Here is a 20,378-nt window from a genome sequence, read left to right on the forward strand (position 1 = left end):
TGATCGAAGATCGCCCTCGCCCATAGACATCATTTGAAAATTTTGGCATGGTATTAGTAATGTCAATACTACCAGCATTCACATCCTGTATCATAGAATATGAAATTGTTCATAAAACATGCAAGTCAAATATGAAAAGGGGATACTGACTCTGAGTCAAATGGTTTACCACCATTTCCTTCGGATCAATGCCGCCATCCCTATTCTTACTACATTTTTTCGATTTCCTCCTAAAGTCAGACATATGAATTGAAAGAAAAATAAAAGGATTAACAATAGAAGTATAGAATGGAAAAGGCTTGCTAGAATGGGTAGGATCGGTACCTTTCTTTTTAGCACTTTTATTTTTCTTCCCTTTCTTTTTTTCGAGGGAGATGGTTGCCCGTTTACGCTTTGCGCCTTTCACCACCTGAGGAACTCTGAATGATATTGTACCATTTATTGTGTTTGTAGCACACTCAGCCGAAACTAGCGGAACCTCGCTGGATTTTTCCTCCATCTTGCTAACAGTGTTATCTGCTTCCAAGTCTAACTTATCTATAGCTTTCTCGAAATCATCAAGAAGTTGTTTTGACCGAGTACACTTCAATGCAACTGATGTAGCCTTCCTTGAGATACGTGCAGCTTGTGTTTTCAAGCTTTCCTCCTCGGATCCTTGTTTTTCAACATAAAATCCTCTTTTCGCATATTTTGTCCATCTTCCTAGTATATATTGTGGTGGCAAAATGAAAACATCATTCATATTGAAGACTTTGAATGCATGCTTGCACAATATACCTGCAAGATATGGATGTCATATTTCATCAAGTTGTATTACAGAGCAAATTGCATCATAAATTCTGTATATATACCTATGGATTCGAACTTTCTGCAACAACATGTAATAGTTGTGTCCGTGGTATTGAATGTAACTTTTGCTTCATGCTCGCTGTTCATATGTGTGACCATATATGTCAACACCGGACCGTCGGTTTGTAATAGTTTACAAGAGAATGAAAATTGGCTTTTGAATTCTGTTTCAAATTCTGAATACATTCGCCTTGTATATGATTCAGATGTGGTCTTTAGCAAAGGAAAATTTGGACTGTAAGCAACAGGTTTCTTTCGACGCGAACTAAAATCTGCATCCAACTCATTTTCACGAAGACTTCCAGAAACCTTCTCACATTCTACAAGGAGTTCTGAAAGACCAAGTCTCCTACGAAATCTTTGCTTGAATACATTATTCATACCTTCACTCCTTTGAGTCGAGTTCATATCAGCTGTAAAAGAGTCACGATAGACAGCATCCCACTTTTCCCTCAACTCATACAGCTTTTTCATCCATTCATTGTCCTCAAGGTTGTATTGATCCAACAATTCAAACCATTTTTTATTGAAGTAAAATTCTAACCTATCTTCATAGACACATTTCTTAAAATCAGGTAAAAACTTCTCAGGATGCTCATGAATTACATGCCCATGATGTTTTGCAGCATTAAGATAAATGTGCCACAAACAAAGCCGATGACTTGTATTTGGGAACACATATGCAATTGCTCCGTCCATGGCCTTGTCCTGATCAGTGAAAATAGTGCTCGGATGCTTGCCTGACATCGCTGTTAAAATGTTTCAAAGAGCCAAACAAATGAATCGATACTCTCATTAAATATCAGCGCGGCACCAAAAATTACTATCTGCTTGTGATGGTTGGTACCAACGAATGGAGCAAAAGGCATTTCAAACTTGTTAGTCTGAAAAGTGGTATCAAATGATACAGCATCCCCAAAACATGTGTAATCCATGATAGACTGACCATCTTCCCAAAAGAAATTAGCTATCTGGCCATCAACTTGATCTATCTGAATGACATAAAAAATGTAGGATCCTCTCTTTGCTTATTTTTCAAGTATTCCAACAGTGTCTGTGCATCATTTGATTCTAATACTTCTTGCGCACGCGACCAATCTCATTATTGCAGTCCATCTTTGAGAATGGTACTTTGTCGGGTCCTCCGTAAAATGCTACCATAAAGTCATATACCTGGGATGGCTTCATCCCGGCTTCCCGTATCTGGCCAATTAGATGTCTATCCGCTTCTATAACACGTCTTTGGGACCTCAGCTTGTGCACCTTATTGGGACTAGCAAGATAATGATTGTGCTCGGTTATAAGCTTTTGCACTGTCCAAATACCATCCTTGTTGACACTAAACTGAATACGAGCCTCACAACCTGTCCTTGTAGTGTCCTTAGATGATTGGGTATCTCGATGGCCTTCGTTACTGCAAACTATATATTTTTGAGATATACTTTTATCACCTCGTCGCTTTGTGTGACTTTTTCTGACACTGAACCCAACCTTGGCAGCATATGCGTTGTACATATCATAAGCGTTGTCCTCTGAATCGAAAGCCAATCCAACTTTTGGAACAATCAACGTTTGTCCAACTTTATCAATCGCCTGCCATACAATGAGTCCAGAGTTAAATTTATATTACCATAATGTGATGTGGGAAAATGTTTTTCTCATGCACTTTGTGAATTTGTTTTCCTAAGCTTACTGAAGAACACATATTAATTTTGAGCAGTCATTTGCCAAGTAATCAGTGCATAGTACAGTACTAGAGTACGATGATCTTATGCCGACTGTCTGAATAGGATATCGCTTTTCAACCCGTACCTACATTCTTTGCTTTACACCGGCGACCCCGTCATCCTGCTGACCTCCTTCTCCTATCATGACGGTGGTCGTATCCTCCCGGACTCCTCCTCCTGACATGACGTGTGGGGCCTGCAAGTTCATGGCGTGCGCACAACCATTCTCATCCGCGAGATTTATGCGGGACAAGTTGTCGGCAGTGCCACCGTGGTCCGTCATGGCCGCTCCCGTCCTTCTCGACGATACTGCAGCTTCAAACTGCGGCGGCCATGAATATCCTTCTAGACTGATGCGGCCATGCGAAGGAGAGGATGATGATGCGTTTGGGCGTGAGGCAAACATAGTTGTGCTCTCCCCTGGCGGAGTGAGTGCCGGACCAGGGTTCCCTCGGCCACCACCAGTCTCATCTGCCATGATGAGATCGCCGCTATTCAAGGGAAGCAGATGCTATCAATCACAAGTATGCGTATCTAATTGAAAAGGCATAACGACGAGAGCTGATTGCCTGCAGTTTTTGCAGCCGAGCGGAGCCCAGGGAGCCGGGATCGCACGTATTTGGAGCCGAGCGAGCGCTCCCGAGCCGACGGAAGGAGCGAACGGATCGGAACGAACGGCGGCGGTCGGATGTAAGGAGGGGACACGTGGACGAATCTGGGCAGGGGTACGCACAGGATGGGCTTTGCAGCCGGTGTCCACGAAATTTTCTTCCGTTTATATTGGGTAGTGGGGCAATAAACTCTCGTCCATACTCTGTGTTTCCGGCCATGGTGATAGTTGGTTGGCGGCTGGGGTGCCGGGCCAATTAACCATTCGCCGCCGCTAGCTCTACTCTTGCAATAACGTCCATCGCATCAGGCCGAACAAGGGACGGACGTACGGGTTGCACCATCGGCACGAGAGTGGTAACCGGGCCACATCACTGACACCCCAACGCCACATCGGTCGGCCTGGTTAGCTCACAAGCCCAAGTCCGTCAATACCCTCGCCAAGTCGCAATCCATGGAGCTAGCCACCCCGGCCGGACGCGCACCAAGACTCCGGCAGGACGTCGGCCGTCCGTCGTGGCCATTCCCCGGCGCCACCGTACCGTACGTACTCCCCGACGGTCTACACCTTCCCAACCCCCAACAACACTAAACACTGGGGGTGCGCCGGCACCCCCGTACGTACCACGGCCTCCGGCTATAAAATAAAACCACACGGCCCAGCTACTCCCAGATTATACTCCCATACAGCTCCATCGTCGCCGGGAGAGAAAGCCGCCGCGCCCCGTTCCATTTCAACTCATCCCATCCTTCCAAGTTCGTCGTGGATCCCAGCCGGGCCGTCGGATCGATGGCCGCCGTGAAGGTCATTGCTTACAGCCGATCGAACTGGCATTTCTTAAGTTCTCTTGTGATTTTAACATCGGCTCCTGATGACTAAGTAGTTTGTTTGATCGGCTGGTCTGACGGCTGCAGAAGGTGGTGGTGAAGCTGGACCTGCACGACGACACGGGGAAGCGCAGGGCGATCAAGGCCGTCTCCGCTCTCTGTGGTCAGTGGTGCTTACTTACTCCCCTTCTTCTTCTCCGAATCCATGCGGCATTAATTGTGTCTTGCTTGCTTGTGTTCTTGGTCTGCTTCGTCGTAAAACATGCATGCATGCATGGAGATGGAGGTCACTCACTCCTTGCCCGTGTCTCAGTTTGGCGCTTCTGACGACAACAAGTAACCATGGCTTCCTTCCCCAGGCATCGACCAGATCGTCGTGGACATGAAGGACGACAAGATGACGGTCGTGGGCACGGTCGACCCCGTCCACGTCGTCGGCAAGCTGCGCAGGCGCTTCTGCACGGTGCAGGTGGTCTCCGTCGGCCCGGCCAAGGAGGAGGAGAAGAAGGAGGTCTCCGTCGGCCCGGCCAAGGAGGAGGAGAAGAAGAAGGAGGTCTCCGTCGGCCCGGCCAAGGAGGAGGAGAAGACGAAGGAGGTCTCCGTCGGCCCGGCCAAGGAGGAGAAGGACGACTGCGGGTGCGGGGACAAGAAGGACGCGAGCACGCTCGTCCCAGTGTGCCTGCCGGCGTGCTACCCGCCGCCGCACTGGTACCCGCCGCCTCAGCACCCGCACCCGTGCTACTTCATCCACACCGAGGAAGGCCCCAATGCGTGCGTCATCTGCTGATCGCCGCACATTTTTTGCAGCCGGCCTGCATTGCCAGCCGATTGTTCGATCGGGACTCATCAGCCTACCTGCACCGGCGATCGACGGCGTGCGTTATATATATATGGCCGCGTGAGCTAAATATTGCACCGTACCAGTGACCCGGCAGCTTGCTGCGCATCTGCTGATCGACGGAGTTGTGGTGTGAGTAAGAACTAAATAAAACTGCTGTATTTGGGTTTCGAACGAGTATATAGCTAGCTACGCCAAAATTTCTACATCCATTTACGATCTAAGCTCTGCATGCATCTGTGTGGCGCACCTCGCAGTGCCGTCGTCGCTGCCGTGTACAGCCGGTCCCAACATTTTATCTGATGCACTGCGCGGTGAAGTACTGCAGACCATCTCGACCTAGGGCACCGCAGTGCTAGTGTGCCGGTGTGTACTGCGAAACGGCTCCGATCCACTCCACAACCACGGGAATCTGTTCCTAGTGTGGAACCATTCCATTATTGAACACACCCTAGCACCAAAAGCTATTTTCAATGGCATAGACACACAGTTAGACCTAGACTGTCATTCCGCACGCAAATCATATGATTATCATAATAATGCACAGATGACAGGCAGGTCACAGCACCCCTTCCGATTTTCATTAATGAAAACCCAAGCATCCAACCCTAGACAAACTACGACAGAGTTCAGCAAAAGATAAAACAGCTACCATACTCCCCCCTCCCAACTCGAGCCAGGAAGGAAGGAAGGAGCACTAATCATACCACGATCATAATAGTCTTCATTACAGGCCAAACACACCAGCTAAATTCCTGCAAATCTTACATATCTCCAAAAGACAAACTACTAAAGCAGAGAAAGCGAAGCGAAGGGAGCGTTTAGAGCTAATTGGTGAACCAAGTATTCTACTGGACCGGCTGCTTTTAAAATCCCCCGTTTGGCGCTCGTTTGGTTCACGAGTCGTAACATCTGATCACGAGACCTAATACGTTGTTTAGCAGCAGGTCCTGGTCTGGACCCTTCTCCGCTCCAATTGCAAATCTGCTGAGCGATTGGCCCCCACGTTTGTTTGTTTTTCTATCAACGGAAGAGATGTTATCTGAACACACTGGCTTGTCACCATGGACCTAAAAACGCAGAGGATTATTATTCCGCTATTCGTTATCATAACAGCCGATCTCATGATCTAAACCTGCGCACGCATCTGACCTGTGTGGGTGTGGCACTGCAGTGGCAGTGTGCCCGGCCGCACGGCGCACGAGAATTTAGAGCCTGTCGGGTCAATGCACCATTTCTATTTTTCGATGAAGATGCACCATGCATTTCTATGTAGCCTATGGTGCCACTAATAACACGTACTAGTAGTAGGTAGCTATCGGTGTCAGCGCTGGCTGCAGTTCTGTCCTTGGCTCCTTGCACGGACAGTCGCTGGCAAGCTGCCATGGCCACTAATTCTCCCTCGATTACTCTACAAACTGACCTTTGACCTTCTCCCGTTTCTCATGTCAGTGGGAGAAGGACGAAGAGAGAAGAGTCCAAAGTTGAACCCATTCCAGTCAAGACCAAGATACATACATGGTGCAACGGACTGGGCGCACAGGCGTGGATGGATCGATACACCGCGACAGCTTCCTCCACGTTGATCGACCGATCCAATGCGACGACCGGTCGTTTGCTGGGCTTCACGCGGCCAGATTCGCCCTCTGTCGAGGCTGATTACGCACGCACGCACCAGGTACTACCACTAGTAGTGGTAGCTTTGCCTTTTCCGGTGCGATCGGCGGCGGCTTTCAGCGGGATTTGATTTCACCAGGGTACGCACGTACTTTACGTACGCCTATCCACGGAAGGCGAAAAGGCTTGCCGGCTGTTGCACTATCTTCCCTCTGTCGCCGAAATTTCCATGACAGAGCACTCAGTACTCACGAGAATGACATTGTGGAGGAGGCCGTGTCTATGTTCTTTCTTGTCTGGACGACAGTGTAATGGCTTTTCCAACGTAGACCCTTAAACATTCCGCAAGCATTTTGATCAAGTTATTCGGATGCCGCAAGGCATTCAATGGTGCCCCGCATTGGGTCTGTTTAGGACACATTTAGATGTGACATAACTATGTCACATCTAAGCTGATGTCCACCCTATTTGTGGTCTATTTTTTTATCCTAGTTTTTTTTAATTCTTATTGCTACATTATATACTTGTAGGAGTTTAGATGTGACATCTTTAAAAAACATCTAGATGTGAATTAGACAAACTGTCCCACATTTGTCCGCATACCAGTCTGAGTGTTTGTTTTCCCGTAAAACGAAAGCAAGCTGAGGGAGGGGGGGGGTCCGAACACCCGTCATGCAGGACTCCGACACCCTCAGCCATACCAAAATTGAGGCGGAGCCCGTGTCACTACAAGAGATCAGGCCTACTACGACGAGCCAAAGAATGTCATGGAATAGCCAAAAACGTCACAAAATACACCTTCATGACATTTTATGGGCGTCATGAGCATCGTCATAGAATCCCCGTCACAGATTACTCATAGTGACGACGCGTGCACTAAACGTCACCGAAAATGGGACCTTCGGTGACGTCCTCTACAACGTCATCGACTTTGGTATTTCCGTGACATGCAATAAATGTCACATGTTAGATGACAATATGCCTTAGTCTACTATATTCAATGACAGAGCAACATCACTGACTTGATGCCACGCCATCCCAAATCATGATATATTTAAATTATTTCTAATTTAAATTATAATAAATTATCAAATCGAATATAGTCCAAATGCATATCACAACAAGTATTGAATTCTCATTCATTCCCATTATATAAATAAGTTAGAGCCAAGTCACATTATAGATTGAAATAAAAGACAAATCATATTATAAATTCCATTATCTCACCCAAATCATCCTCTAAATAGAAATAACACAGATACACAAGCTCGACAATAAAAAGTTGCAAAGTACTAATATTTAGTGAACTAAAGACCACAAAATTGTTGCCCCAATGGCCTTCATGCACAAGTTTGGATTGGGACTACGAAGTTGCTCGAGCCCTTAAGAGAAGGCCAATCAGTTTATCCATTTCGTGTGGCTTCTTTTTCGGGCTTCGCTCTTGTCTTGCTGAATCTTCTTCACATATTCAGATCTTTTTGTTGCTTCCTCTTTATCTCTTGAAGTGCTCTCTCTTGTGCTCAAGTCTCACAATTAACTTCTCCCAGTGCCTATAAATTAACAAAACACAACAACATTGCATCTTCGTTAAATGAAAACAAACAAGACAACAAGTTACGAGAGTATCACTAAGAAGCTCACAATTTATCAATTTATGAATTTGAAATAGAGAAGTACATTATTAAATAAACACAAGAATTGGTTATAATGGTTAAAGAACTAACCCAGAGCTAGAGTTATAATGGTTAAAGAACCTCCGATATGTGCATTCCTTAGGTTAGCATACACCTTGCCGTGTGTTCATCTTCCGCAAGAAATGCCCTCCTTTCCATCTCAGTCTACGAAACTAGTGGCATGATTGAGCACCTGAAGCTGCAAAATATGACAAAGAATGGAACTGAATGAATTGCCAAAATATCTTTCAGCTTGGCATCAACACTAACTAAATGAATTCCGCCAAAATTTGTTTGGAACTGGACCTTAACAATGCAGCCATTTCACATGTGCATATGTATTTTTCTAAAGCACGCATGCATGCATCTAATCAAGCAGCTAACTCAGAATGCAAATACAGGTTGCACTAGAATTTTATATTTCTCAAAGTGTTGATACTAAAACTGACTTGTTGCACCTGCACAAAAAAGCTGCTGGAATATTTCTCAAAGTGCCAAGTATCTATGCACATAAAAGTGCCCCCAAATCACAGAAGGTGCTGATCTATATAACACAAAATTCAAACAGACTGACTGAAGTGTCCATTATCTTAGTAAGTTATTAGTTCTTCACTAGCAAGTTCACTGGAAAAGGGGATCTCCTCACGGTGCTCGTTGTCATCTAGGTGGCCGGTGAACCCCTGCATCCATCGACCATTCGCGGGTGGAGCCTCTGGATGGCAGATCTGACGGTGAGGCAGGCCGAGGGTTGGCCATGGAGGATAGTCCTCCTCATGGCAGATCCAGTTGCCGTGGTGGTTGGCTTGCTCGCAGTGGTGGTTGACGATGACGAGCAGACGCCGGGAGGCGCGAGGAGCGCGAGAAGGAGATGTCCGTCGCGGCCGGGCTGCACCTCTGCTCCCACTGCGGTGGGCAACCGAGGAGGGACAAGAAGGTGGCGACGCAGGCACCAACGAGCTGGAGGGGTTGGCCGCGTTCAGGAGCATAGCATCCGGGAGGAAACGCGGCAGCTCCAGCGGAGATCACGCCATAGACGAGCTGAGAGGGTCCAGAAGAGAAGGCGCACAGAGTTCTACAGGCGGGTCGTCCTGTTGCTTCACCAGACCGAATGCTCGTGCAGAGGCTCCACCTCCCGGGCCCGACTGCCTGCGGTGGCGGCAGCTCCTCTGCCACCACGGGCGCTGCAGGGGCTTACTCCGAGGACTCGAGGCCGTCGGTGGGGGCGGTTGTTGCGTCGATGGTTAGGGCGGCGGAGGTGGATGGGAGTGGGAGCGTGGGGGTTGAGGGGGAGGAGCGGCGGAGGGGAGGCGAAGATTGGATCTGGATTGAGAAAGGAAGAAGACGGCGGCAGATGGGATAACGGGGATTAGGGTCGTCCGGTTTGTAGTTAAATGGGCTTCGCTCCACAAAAAAATTGCCACCCCGCGTAACGAACTTACAAAATTTTCATTTTCGGCACGCCGGAGGGCAAATCAATTCCACCCTTAAACTAGTGGACTTGACTTACGCCAAAAAATAGTACATGTTTTTTATAAAAGAAAAAAGTGGGTTTGAGAAGTACTGCCATGTACGTGTATAATCTGATAAAAAGGCGCGTATCATGTATGTGTATAATCTGATAAAAAAAAGTAAAAGCACGTATCATGTACTTGTATAGTCTAATCAAAACATTAGGAAAATTGGATTCATTTTGTGCTCTACATGTGGGTTAGACACAAATACAAATTTCCCTAAAAAAGACTTAAATACAAATGTATGTCGTGCAAGCATAACAAAAAAAATACCAACTAATCATAATGATCGCCAAAATTCCGAACTCGTGTACCGTAGGGAACAATGTGCTGCAGCCTGCAGGTTCAAACTCTTCCTACCGAGCCAATACTCATCCAATCTATTATTTCCTTTTTTGATACAATGAAACAACTGCGATGCTATGCTACCATATCCATTGCTCACGAACACCACCAATAAAATGCTACGTTTGTAATGATTGATGACAGTAGTAGGTTCATCATGAAAATTGCCAACACATCATAGAAATTGGCAACCAGGTGTGGCTCAGTGGCCCAGGCGATTCAGTGACAATAATCGTCTCTGATTTATAGTAATAAGTGACACGACCTTCAAAACGTCACACATTAGATATTTCGATGACGTTGTCAACCACCGTCATGAGGATTTTCGTCACATTATCTCAATTTTCTTGTAGTGTGTATTTGGAGTTGATCGCATTATTTTGACGAGAAAACCTCCCACTTTCTCAACCCTCGCGCTCTCCACATCAATTTTCTTTCTTTTTCGCCATCGCATGGATTTGTACAAAAATTTGCCGGAGACGGCGGAGGTGGAAGATCAACTCGTTGGCACAGTAAGCCCGCCAACTCGAATAGAAAGCAAAGGAGGTGCAGCTCAAAAAGAATGGTGGTGGGTGTGGTAGCGCACGAGGTGCGGGGAAACGGGGCCTGGGATGCGGGGCACTCCCGCCGTGGCTGTCCATGCACATGCAATCCTGGCCGAAACAATACAAGGCTCCCTACTTTTACGCTGCCCAGCAGCTCGGCAGGCAATCCCGTTGGGCACTTTTCATCTGAAATTCAAATTTGCCAGATCTAAGTGGACGGTTAGGGGACGCGGTTGGATAGACGGCTTCCGCATCCATGTCCGCGGACGGATACGAACCAATCCGTGAACGGATACCATGTCAATTTGTGGGGTCGGTGTTGGAGATGGCCTAATCAGCAGGGCATGGGCACAAGGGCGTATATGTTTTCTCTTTTCATGTGTATTTTTCTGTTGTTGCAAATTTTCTCTATTCGAGATTTGTTAGCATAAGCCGTGTGCGTGCATGTGTGCATGTGTGTGGCGCGTCTGTGCGCGTGTGCATTCGGTTAGTTTGTTAGCTAGCTACATGCGTGGAGAGCTGCACGCACTAGGGGGCGTTGCTAGCTGTTGGAGGCAGCCGCGTCGTATGCGTTTGCGCGCGTCGTGCGCGCGGCCGGAGTGTGCGGATCGAGGGCGAGTGAGCTGGGCAGCGTGCGTACGTGCGCATGTGTTTAGTTCTTGTATAAATCCCCTCGTGTACTGCTCGGTGTGTGACTCTGAGTTGCCGAACATGTAGACATTGTAAAGACAAAGAAGATTAGGGTGTGCGTGCGCTCACGGCGGTGTTCATGCGCCGGCCGGAAAAATACTTATGTCCATTGTGTTCATCTTCTTTCTTGTTCGAGCGAGTGAGCTGAGAGAGAGAGCAGCTAGGCCAGGCTTGGCAACAACATTTGGTATCATGAGCTGGTTCATCTTGGGCGTCGTTCTTCTTGCCGGAGGCGTGCCGGCGGTGGCGGAGTTCGCCGGCGGCTGCGCGATGCTCCGGGCCGTGTGTTGGCCTATGGAGGTTCGCGGCGCGGCGAGGAGGCCACGGTGGCTGCGGCGGCACGGTGAGGAGGCCGCGGAGGACCTGCGTGGTGGCGGCTTCAACGACGACGACGACGCGGCGAGCGCGTCGTGGCGGCTCGGCGCGACAACGGTGGAGGTGCGTGGCACAGAGCCGCGGCGCTCGTGTCGGATGCGTCAGGCGCGTGTATGGGCGCGCGCCGGGCGTGTCAGGCGCGGCGGGACCGTGGTGTAGGGTGGTCGTTGGCGAGCGGGGGTGTGCCCGTTGAGCTGGTCCATCGCGGGCTCGCCGCGCCCAGACGTGTGCGTGCATGTCGGAGGGGGCGCGGGCAGAGCGGGCGGGACGGGCGCTCGACGTGGGCTGAGACGTGGGTGCGTGCTCGGCGCGTCCCTGGGTATAAGACCCCCGTGTACGTTGTAATGGCAGTGCCCGGAGTTGAGTTTGAGCTCGAGGGAATTAAGGCTGTTGGTGCGCCGGGAAGAGAAGCTGCGGCGTGTGTCGCCAGAGATAAAGAAGGGCGTTTTTCGTGGCAGTCGACGAGAGGCCGGTGTCCTGTACGTCGGGATGGGCGGCACAATCACAGCTTAGGGGGTGAATGTTAGCATAAGCCGTGTGCGTGCATGTGTGGATGTGTGGCGCGTCTGTGCGCGTGTGCGTTCGGTTAGTTTGTTAGTTAGTTACATGCGTGGAGAGCTGCACGCACTAGGGGCCGTTGCTAGCTGTTGGAGGCAGCCGCGTCGTATGCTTTTGTGGGCGTCGTGCGCGCGGGCGGAGCATGCGGATCGAGGACGAGCGAGCTGGGCAGCGTGCGTACGTGCGCATGTGTTTAGTTCTTGTATAAATCCCCTCGTGTACTGCTCGGTGTGCGACTCTGAGTTGCCGAGCATGTAGACATTGTAAAGACAAAGAAGATTAGAGTGTGCGTGCGCCCATGACGGCGTTCGTGCGCCGGCCGGAAAAATCCTTGTGTCCACTATGTTCATCTCCTTTCTTCTTTCTTGTTCGAGCGAGTGAGCTGAGAGAGAGAGAGCAGCTAGGCCAGGCTTGGCAGCAACAAGATTGACCGAGCTGCCAATGCTTCATTACTTCAGTAAGTCACTGGAGGGAGTGTGTCATTATTAACAGCGCGTCTAACTTGTTTTGAACTAGCTCTGGTCGCTACGATCTGGAAGAGCGAGAGAATGAGAAAAAAAAAATCAAGGATCGATGTACTAGCATCCAAACCATGAGCGGTCTGTGTCGCGCAATGAACTCGTAATTTCCCTCCCTTTTCTCCGACCATGTATGGCTGGCGGCCGCCGGGGTTTCCTGCCTAACCACGCGCCGTCGCTGTTGCAGTAGTGACTATTACTACATCAGACCGGACAAGTGACGTGCACCAAGACTCCGGCAGGTCATTGCGCGCGCCCATATCCCGCTCCGTCTCCACGCGCACACGGCTCCGCCTCCGCCTCCGCGCCACGCCCACCGCGGACGCCCGAGTCCAAGACCTTGCTGCGCAAGGCTGATGACGCTGCCTATAAATTGACCCGCCCCCGCGCCGTCACTCCTCCCAATCCCACAGCACACCATAGAGCTCGATCGTCGCCCACGCCTACAGTCAGCAGCGCCGCACGCCGCTCGATCCCTGTTTTGATTGATGGCTGCCATGAAGGTGATTACTTGCAGTCGATCGAATTGGGATTCCTCTTCTCTTCTGATTTTGATTGCAGATGGTCCGTTTTGCTGATCTTGTTTTGTTGTGTGGCGGCTGCGGAATTCAGGTTGTGCTGAAGCTGGACGTGCACGACGACAGGCAGAAGCAGAAGGCCATCCAGGTCGTCTCCGCGCTGCACGGTAATAATCCTCTGTTTCTCTCATCTTCTTGCTCTGCTTCGTCTGGATCATGGGGGACACTAGTTCTGACGACAACAACCCTCACTTCCTTAGGGATCGACCACATCGCCGTGGACATGAAGGACCAGAAGATGACGGTCGTGGGCACCGTCGACCCCGTCGCCGTCGTGGCCAGGCTGCGCAGCAAGCCCTTCCCCACGGCGCAGATCTTCTCCGTCGGCCCGGCCAAGGAGGAGAAGAAGGAGGGCGAGAAGAACGACGCGGGCAAGCAGGTGGAGTACCCGACGTACTGGTACCCACCGCCGCCGTACCACCCGCACCTGTGCCACCTCGCCGAGGAGGACCCCAACTCGTGCGTCATCTGTTGATCGACGCGTGCCGCCGACTCCCTCCCTTCACTATATTTTGTGGCTGGCCGTCCTGCCCGCCGATCGATCAGCCTACCTGCACCGGTGATCGACGGCGTGCGTATATATATGGCCGTGTAAGGTGTGTAAGTTGCACCGGTGATCCGGCAGCTGTACAGCACACCTGCATGTGCCTGTGCATCTGCTTAGTTTGTAGTGTGCAGATACAGAATTACAGTATGTTGTTGAGAAAGGAAACGCATCAAGTTGTTCAAAGAAAAGTGTGGAGAAGGAACAGATAGAATGTCTGCAGTTGTTTTGTCAGAGAAAGTTGATGGACTGCATTTTTAATAGTGATAAGAAAATAATCAGATCTGAATAGCACAGCTGCGCATCCAGTCTTCAGTTGACAATCTGAATAGAAAGTTGATGGAGTATTACTGCAAACTGAGCACACTTTAGATGGTTATATGTTCCTTTTGCCGAAACCAGTCTGCCCGGGTTCAAGTTATGATTTTGACGCGTATGCTCGCATATATCCTGAATATTTTAGATTATTCGGTTCTACTCTTTCAGCGGTATCGTGTGTCCGTCAACCGCGAGACGTCTATGAAATTTTGCATTAAGCAAGTCAGGCACGAAGAGATGAGAAATTAAGGCGGCTTGCTAGATTGGCCACTCGTGCATCTTTACATTTACCAATAGAAACTCTGAACTCCAAAGCTATCCAGCTGTGCTCCATCTAAGAGTTGCTTTCAGCAGTCAATGATAACAACGTGTGAAAAGGATTCCATGCTTTCGGACTGTTTTTATTACTCATGTATGCTTTCATTCGTAAACGAGTCCTAACACATGATTACGACCTAATACATTGCTAATCGTTCATCTCACAAAATGCACATTCCGAATGGCAGGTCTTAATCGCTGCTCCAACTGCACGGAGTATTCATTTTATATAGAGCATCTTTTGTGTTCAACGGACGGCTGCAAGCCTCCAAGCCATGCGCATTTTATCCATTCATTACCCTATTCTGTTTGACGTAGTGATAACGTTGCTTCATTTCTTAAAAAAAAAAATCTTGTATCTTTGCTCGGGAAACAACAAAAGATACACTCAGATCTTCAACCGAAGACTTAGTGCTCTTTTTAACAGATGTGAAGACTAGAGTAGAGGAGATACCTCACTATCATTGGAATGTTTTCGTTCCACGTCGAGAAAGAAATCGATTTAATGAGGCAGAAGAGGCGTCAAAATCTAGTGGCTTAGGGCTACAACAACACTTGTGAGTCCTAACCAACCAGTAATAGTCTTTTTTGCCACATTCACATATTCGTTGTGACATTGTAACATTATTTACTTTATTAAAAAAACTGATAACTCATACCCACATATCAGGATGGTGTCGTCTAAAGTCGACTAAGTAAGCCGGAGATGTCTTCTTAGGGACGTATCTGACATGACACTGGAACGCAACAAAACTTGACATCATTTATAGAATTTTACATCATTTTATAAGAAAAAAGAGATAATTTGAAATAATTCGCTAAGATGCAACTGAAAACATGTTTCTTACCAAATGGGCCCAGCTTGTTAGTCTAGTGAAAATAATGAAATGTAGCATATGTATGCCACAAGGCATAACAGCTACTCCCTCCGTTTGTAAATATAAGTCTTTGTAGAGATTACACTGGATGGACTACATACGAAGCAAAATAAATGAATCCATACTTAAAATGCATCTAGATACATCCGTATGTACTCCCTCCGTTCCTAAATATTTGTCTTTCTAGACATTTCAAATGGACTACCACATACGGATGTATGTAGACATATTTTAGAGTGTAGATTCATTCATTTTGCTCCGTATGTAGTTATTTATTGAAATATCTAGAAAGACAAATATTTAGGAACGGAGGGAGTAGTTCATAGTGAAATCTCTATAAAGACTTATAAGTATTTAGGAACGGAGGGAGTAATAAAGTGTCAAAGATTGCAAAAATAGTTATAGTGGGTAAAAAGATGTCACAGTATAATACTAGTAATAAAAAACAAATAGCCGAGACAACAAAAGCGTTAGAATTAGGTGAGAGTTCCATATCAGATCGACCAGATAAACTGTCACCCATCCCCCGTTCAGCTTCAGTGCGTGTCACTCTGCTCCGGTAGTAATTTTCCACTGCCCCGGCCCCACGTGAAGGCTCATGCATGTGTTAATTTGACTCCCAAGCCCCAACCGCAACGTTTTTATTATGCTCACTCCTCTACAGTTCTCAGGTTAAGTGCTCGCACTGCCATTTTTTCAACAACACAACGGCGGCGACGAAGGGACCAGGAGGCTGCTATGTGTTTTTCATTTTGTGGAGCAGTATTGATATTTCGTATCGTCGTGCTGCCCGTTCTGCCATCGATCCCTGCAATATCTGACGTACTAGGTGAGCTAAGCCGGCCAGGAGGCTGTGATGTCACGTTTTCAACGTCAGGTGAGAGCGATGCGATGCGCCCCTCCCTTGTTCAAATCGTGCGGCTTGCCTAGTCACGGTGGGGAGTAACTTAAAGTAGTATTCCCCCGTCTCGAAATACTTGTCCTTGAAATGATTATATCTAAACTTATTTTAGTTATAAATACATCCATTTTATTCATTTCTATAATAAGTATTTCGGACGGAAGGAGTAACATGCATATGTTACCAATCTATATTACTATCTTCATAATGGGTAGTAACATATGTGTTGTGTCATGCATCATTTCATTTATTATGTTGTAGAGTAATTTTTTTTGATATGTGTGATGTTACAGTAACTAGCTATGTTACCACATGCCTCTTTTTTCATTAATTACATGTTACATTATTTATTTTGCTTAGATAAGTGTGATGTTATCATCTATGTTACTTTTACTGTGTCTTAATGTTAAGTCTTGATCCATCTCCACCACCCAGTGGGCTGCCTCCTTAGGCCTCTTTTGGTTCATAGCATAGGATTATCGTAGGAATAGGAATCTTGTAGGAAATGAGATGACATGTATCTCAAATCCTATGAGTAGCAATAGGAAACAAGATGTCATTTGGTTGACACCAAAGGAATTTTTCCATTGAGTCTACGCTCTTTTTTATTTTCCTATGAAATGTGGAGGATAGGAACCAATTCTATGTAGGAATAGAAATTCATTCCTATGAACCAAAAGGATCTAAAGGAAAAAATTCTATAAGAATCCTATCCTCTAGAATTCCTATAAAATTCCTCTAAATCCAAAGAAGGCCTTAGTTTCGGCGTCGGGGCCTGCAAATCTGCTGAGCTGAGCCAAACAGATTGGATTGGCATCGCAGACGTACTAATACAGAGACTTTCATCTAGAAAAAATAATTCAGAGATTTCAGACATGCCATGCATCTGTGCGACGTGCGGCACTAGCGGAGCATAAGAGCATCTCCAATAACCGCCCAACGTGCGACGCGTTAAAAAACCAGTTTGTAGCGCGCCCATCGTCTGGTTTGGCGCGGCGGACAGCGCTGGCTCCAGCAGCCGCGGCAAAATGCAGCGCGTGCGTAGCTCCAGCAGACGCGCTAAAATGCAACACGCGCTCTCGCACAAACACTCAGGACTACATTACATAAATATTTTTCTTCATAACATAGATAAAACAATACATAGATATTTTACATAGTTCATAGCATAGATAGATAAAACTACGGTGCAACTACATAAATAGAAACTACGATATAACTACATAATAAAAACTACTCCCTCCATTCCAAAATATAGTGCACCTGCGCTTCCCGAGGTTCAACTTTAACCATAAATTTAGCCAACGAGACCAACTGCGGCGGGAGAAAAAAATATATAATTGAAACTTCTTTCGAATACGAATTCACTGATATAATTTTTGCTCCCGCCGCAATCGGTCTTGGTAGTTAAATTTACGGTCAAAGTTGAAGCACGAGGATAGAGGAAGCAATACATTATGGAATGGACGGAGTACGGTGCAATTACAACCTACTCCGAGTCGTCCTTATCATCATCATCCTCGCTGGTGTTGTCCGAGATATCGAGCCAAATGTCCTCCCAACGAGGATCGTCTGAGTCAAACAACGACTCCCCACCTGCTTCAATGACATCGCACTGCGATATGGCCAGTCCCTTCTGCCGACGCCTGTCCGCCCGCTTCGCGCGGCGCTTGTCGTCCTCTCTGCCCAGAAGGCGCGCTCGTTGGCGACGGCGCCACTCCGCCATGGCTCGTTCGTCCTCCTCGGCGATGAGGAGGCGACGCTGCTGTTGACGGTGCTCCGCACGATTCAGGTCCGTGATAAGACGAGGAGGAGGGGCGACGGCCTGCGCCTGCTCGCGCGTGTAGATGCCGTGAAAGTTCATCTGCGACGGAGGCCTCTCTAGGCGCCACGCCGCCGCGTCTTATGTGTGGGCGGCCTCGTGCGCGGTCTCGAACGTGCCGAGGCCGAGCCGGACGTCGCCGGACCGGATATCAGCGTAGTACACGTCGGAGGGGCGCTCACGGACGCCGCGGTAGCCTGAAGTTCCTCGGCGGCGCGGCGGCATGGTTTGTACTCGTGACGCTTTTGACGCGGCTATTGAAGATGCTTTGAGAATTCAGGTTTTCAGGTGTGGTCAATGGAGCACGCCGGGTCTTTGTACTCGTGACGCTCAGCCAGGTGCACCAGTAGCTATCAGTCAGCCAGTGTACCAGGACTCCAGCTTTGTCCTTGCACGGACCGTTGCTGCCGCATCACCGCTAATTCTCCTTGGGTCATTCCACAAACTGTAGAAAAGAAGACCGGGCATGCATGCAGTAGTGCCCGAAGTTGAATCGTTCCAGACACGGTTGGTCTTTGCAACCCCTTGATTTTTGACCCTTGAGGACACGCCATGAAGTTTTGGTTCCTAAAGCGGGGGCCGCGCTCAACCCTGGTCCTGTGAAGAGAAGACCGGGCATGCATGCAGCAGCACTGTGCAGAGTTGAACCGTTCCGGACATGGTCACCGTGTCCCCAAGACCGGGCATCCCGTGTCCAGACTCCAGACACGGATCGATCAGGCGCAACGATCCGCCGGAGACCGTATCCCATGACCACTTTTTCTTCTCCGTTGATGGATCCCCTTGCCTTGGCCCTCAAGGAGACACCATGCAGTTTTGTTCTTCCCAAGTGGCAAGTGATGAGTCAATGTGCTCGCAATCAAGCGACCACGGCCGGAACCGGAAGTGCGCGAGGACTCCGGCGGGTCGTTGCCGCGCCCCACCAACACGACGATACGTCCCTCTCAGCCTCCGGGTCTCCACGCGCGTACACACGGCTCCTGGCCCGCGCCCACCCGCGGGTGCAAGCGCAGGCGACCACAGAAGCGACCGAGCCAGGCACCGGTTTCCGCTGTCAGGCGGGCATTCTCCGCAGCTTCGCCGGTCGCCACTCCACTTCCCGCTGAAAACAGCCCGGCCGAGACTTTTGCCTATAAATCCACCCGTTCCCCTGCCGATATTTACACCGCGCTCTCTTCCTGCCTTGCCCATAACAAGACGAAGCGCCGCACGCCGCTCCGTCCCATCCCACCAGCCACCGGCGCCTCGGGCCTCGGCCGCGCACCGCCCAAGAGTTCGTCCGTCCCGGCGGGACTGTTGGATCGATGGCCGCCATGAAGGTCGTGCTGAAGCTGGACCTGCACGACGACAAGCAGAAGCAGAAGGCCATCAAGGTCGTCTCCACTCTCCACGGTATGAATCTCGTTGATCCGGCCTGAATTCCACACCAGCTCTGATCCATATCTGAATTTCGCACCTCTGACGATGGCCACTGCCACTTCCCCAGGCATCGACCAGATCGCCGTGGACACCAAGGACGACAAGATGACGGTGGTCGGCACCGTCGACCCCGTCCACGTCGTCGGCAAGCTGCGCAGCAAGCTCTTCCGCACGGCACAGATCGTCTCCGTCGGCCCGGCCAAGGACGAGAAGAAGGACGGCGCCGCTAAGAAGGAACCCATCCCTGTGTACGCGCCGTGGTACCCGCCGCCGCCGTACCACTACCACCCGCACCCGTACTATCACAACCACAGCGTCGAGGAGGATCCCAGCTCCTGCGTCATCTGCTGATCGAGTTGCACATTTCGTAGCCGGCCCGCCGATCGATCAGCGTTCCTTCGCCGGTGATCGACGGCGTGCGGCATGTACCTGGCCGTGTAAGGCGTGTACGTTGCGCCGGTGATCCGGCAGCCGTGCATCTGCTTAGTTTGTAACGTGTAGATACTACAGAATTACAGTATATTGTTCAGAAAAAATATATCATCAAATTGTTAAAAGACAAGGTGTGGAGAAGGACCAGATAGAAGTGCTGCAATAGTTTTTTCAGAAAAAGTTCATCGAGTGCCCCCAAATTGGTGATAAGAAAGTATTGACACAAATAAACTGGAGGTGCAGCAGATTGGTCGCTCGTGCATCTTTTCATTCGCCAGTAAAAAGTTTGAACTCCGAAGCCCACTTGAGAGTTGCTTTCAGTCAGCCAGTCAGTCATCTCGACTGACAAAGCGAAAGGTTTCCAAGCTTTTGGACTGTTTTTATTAATCACGTGTGTTTTCCTCGGCATGAGTATGACCTAATAAAATTGCTAACCGTCCATCTCACAAAATATACATTGTTAATTGCATGTCTTAATCGCTGCT

The 20,378-nt window shown here is 48.9% G+C and overlaps 3 protein-coding genes and 1 long non-coding RNA gene across 5 annotated transcripts; 3 read left to right on the plus strand and 1 right to left on the minus strand.

The window, feature by feature from the left end:
• The first annotated feature begins 3,876 nt into the window (after positions 1–3,876).
• LOC125534431 (heavy metal-associated isoprenylated plant protein 39-like) lies at positions 3,877–5,066 on the plus strand. The gene is made up of 3 exons (XM_048697662.1): positions 3,877–3,990; positions 4,101–4,176; positions 4,373–5,066. Exons 1-3 carry the CDS (start codon positions 3,976–3,978, stop codon positions 4,798–4,800), a joined length of 519 nt encoding a protein of 172 aa, XP_048553619.1. The 5' UTR covers positions 3,877–3,975; the 3' UTR covers positions 4,801–5,066.
• Positions 5,067–7,658: 2,592 nt separating this feature from the next.
• LOC125540213 lies at positions 7,659–9,551 on the minus strand. Of its 2 annotated transcripts, XR_007297245.1 has the most exons (3): positions 8,788–9,511; positions 8,193–8,340; positions 7,659–8,018 (listed from the first exon to the last, which is right to left on the minus strand). It is a non-coding gene; the product is annotated as an uncharacterized LOC125540213 (long non-coding RNA). The 2 variants fall into 2 exon arrangements; XR_007297244.1 differs by having other exon boundaries at positions 8,193–9,551.
• Positions 9,552–12,934: 3,383 nt separating this feature from the next.
• LOC125534432 (heavy metal-associated isoprenylated plant protein 39-like) lies at positions 12,935–14,096 on the plus strand. Its single transcript, XM_048697663.1, has 3 exons — positions 12,935–13,186; positions 13,296–13,368; positions 13,462–14,096. Exons 1-3 carry the CDS (start codon positions 13,172–13,174, stop codon positions 13,734–13,736), a joined length of 363 nt encoding a protein of 120 aa, XP_048553620.1. The 5' UTR covers positions 12,935–13,171; the 3' UTR covers positions 13,737–14,096.
• Positions 14,097–19,197: 5,101 nt separating this feature from the next.
• Positions 19,198–20,056, plus strand: LOC125534433 (heavy metal-associated isoprenylated plant protein 39-like). The gene is made up of 2 exons (XM_048697664.1): positions 19,198–19,434; positions 19,529–20,056. The coding sequence occupies exons 1-2, from the start codon at positions 19,347–19,349 to the stop codon at positions 19,810–19,812; spliced, it is 372 nt and encodes a 123-aa protein (XP_048553621.1). The 5' UTR covers positions 19,198–19,346; the 3' UTR covers positions 19,813–20,056.
• The last annotated feature ends 322 nt before the right edge of the window (positions 20,057–20,378 follow it).

Source organism: Triticum urartu, chromosome 2 (assembly GCF_003073215.2).
Source record: "Triticum urartu cultivar G1812 chromosome 2, Tu2.1, whole genome shotgun sequence".
NCBI lineage: Eukaryota > Viridiplantae > Streptophyta > Magnoliopsida > Poales > Poaceae > Triticum > Triticum urartu.

Coding starts and splice junctions, on each gene's coding strand:
- LOC125534433 (XM_048697664.1), top strand. CDS start 19,347: ATGGCCGCCATGAAGGTCGTGCTGAAGCTGGACCTGCACGACGACAAG. Junction 19,435..19,528: donor GGTCGTCTCCACTCTCCACG/GTATGAATCTCG, acceptor CCACTTCCCCAG/GCATCGACCAGATCGCCGTG.
- LOC125534432 (XM_048697663.1), top strand. Junction 13,369..13,461: donor GGTCGTCTCCGCGCTGCACG/GTAATAATCCTC, acceptor TCACTTCCTTAG/GGATCGACCACATCGCCGTG.
- LOC125534431 (XM_048697662.1), top strand. Junction 4,177..4,372: donor GGCCGTCTCCGCTCTCTGTG/GTCAGTGGTGCT, acceptor TTCCTTCCCCAG/GCATCGACCAGATCGTCGTG.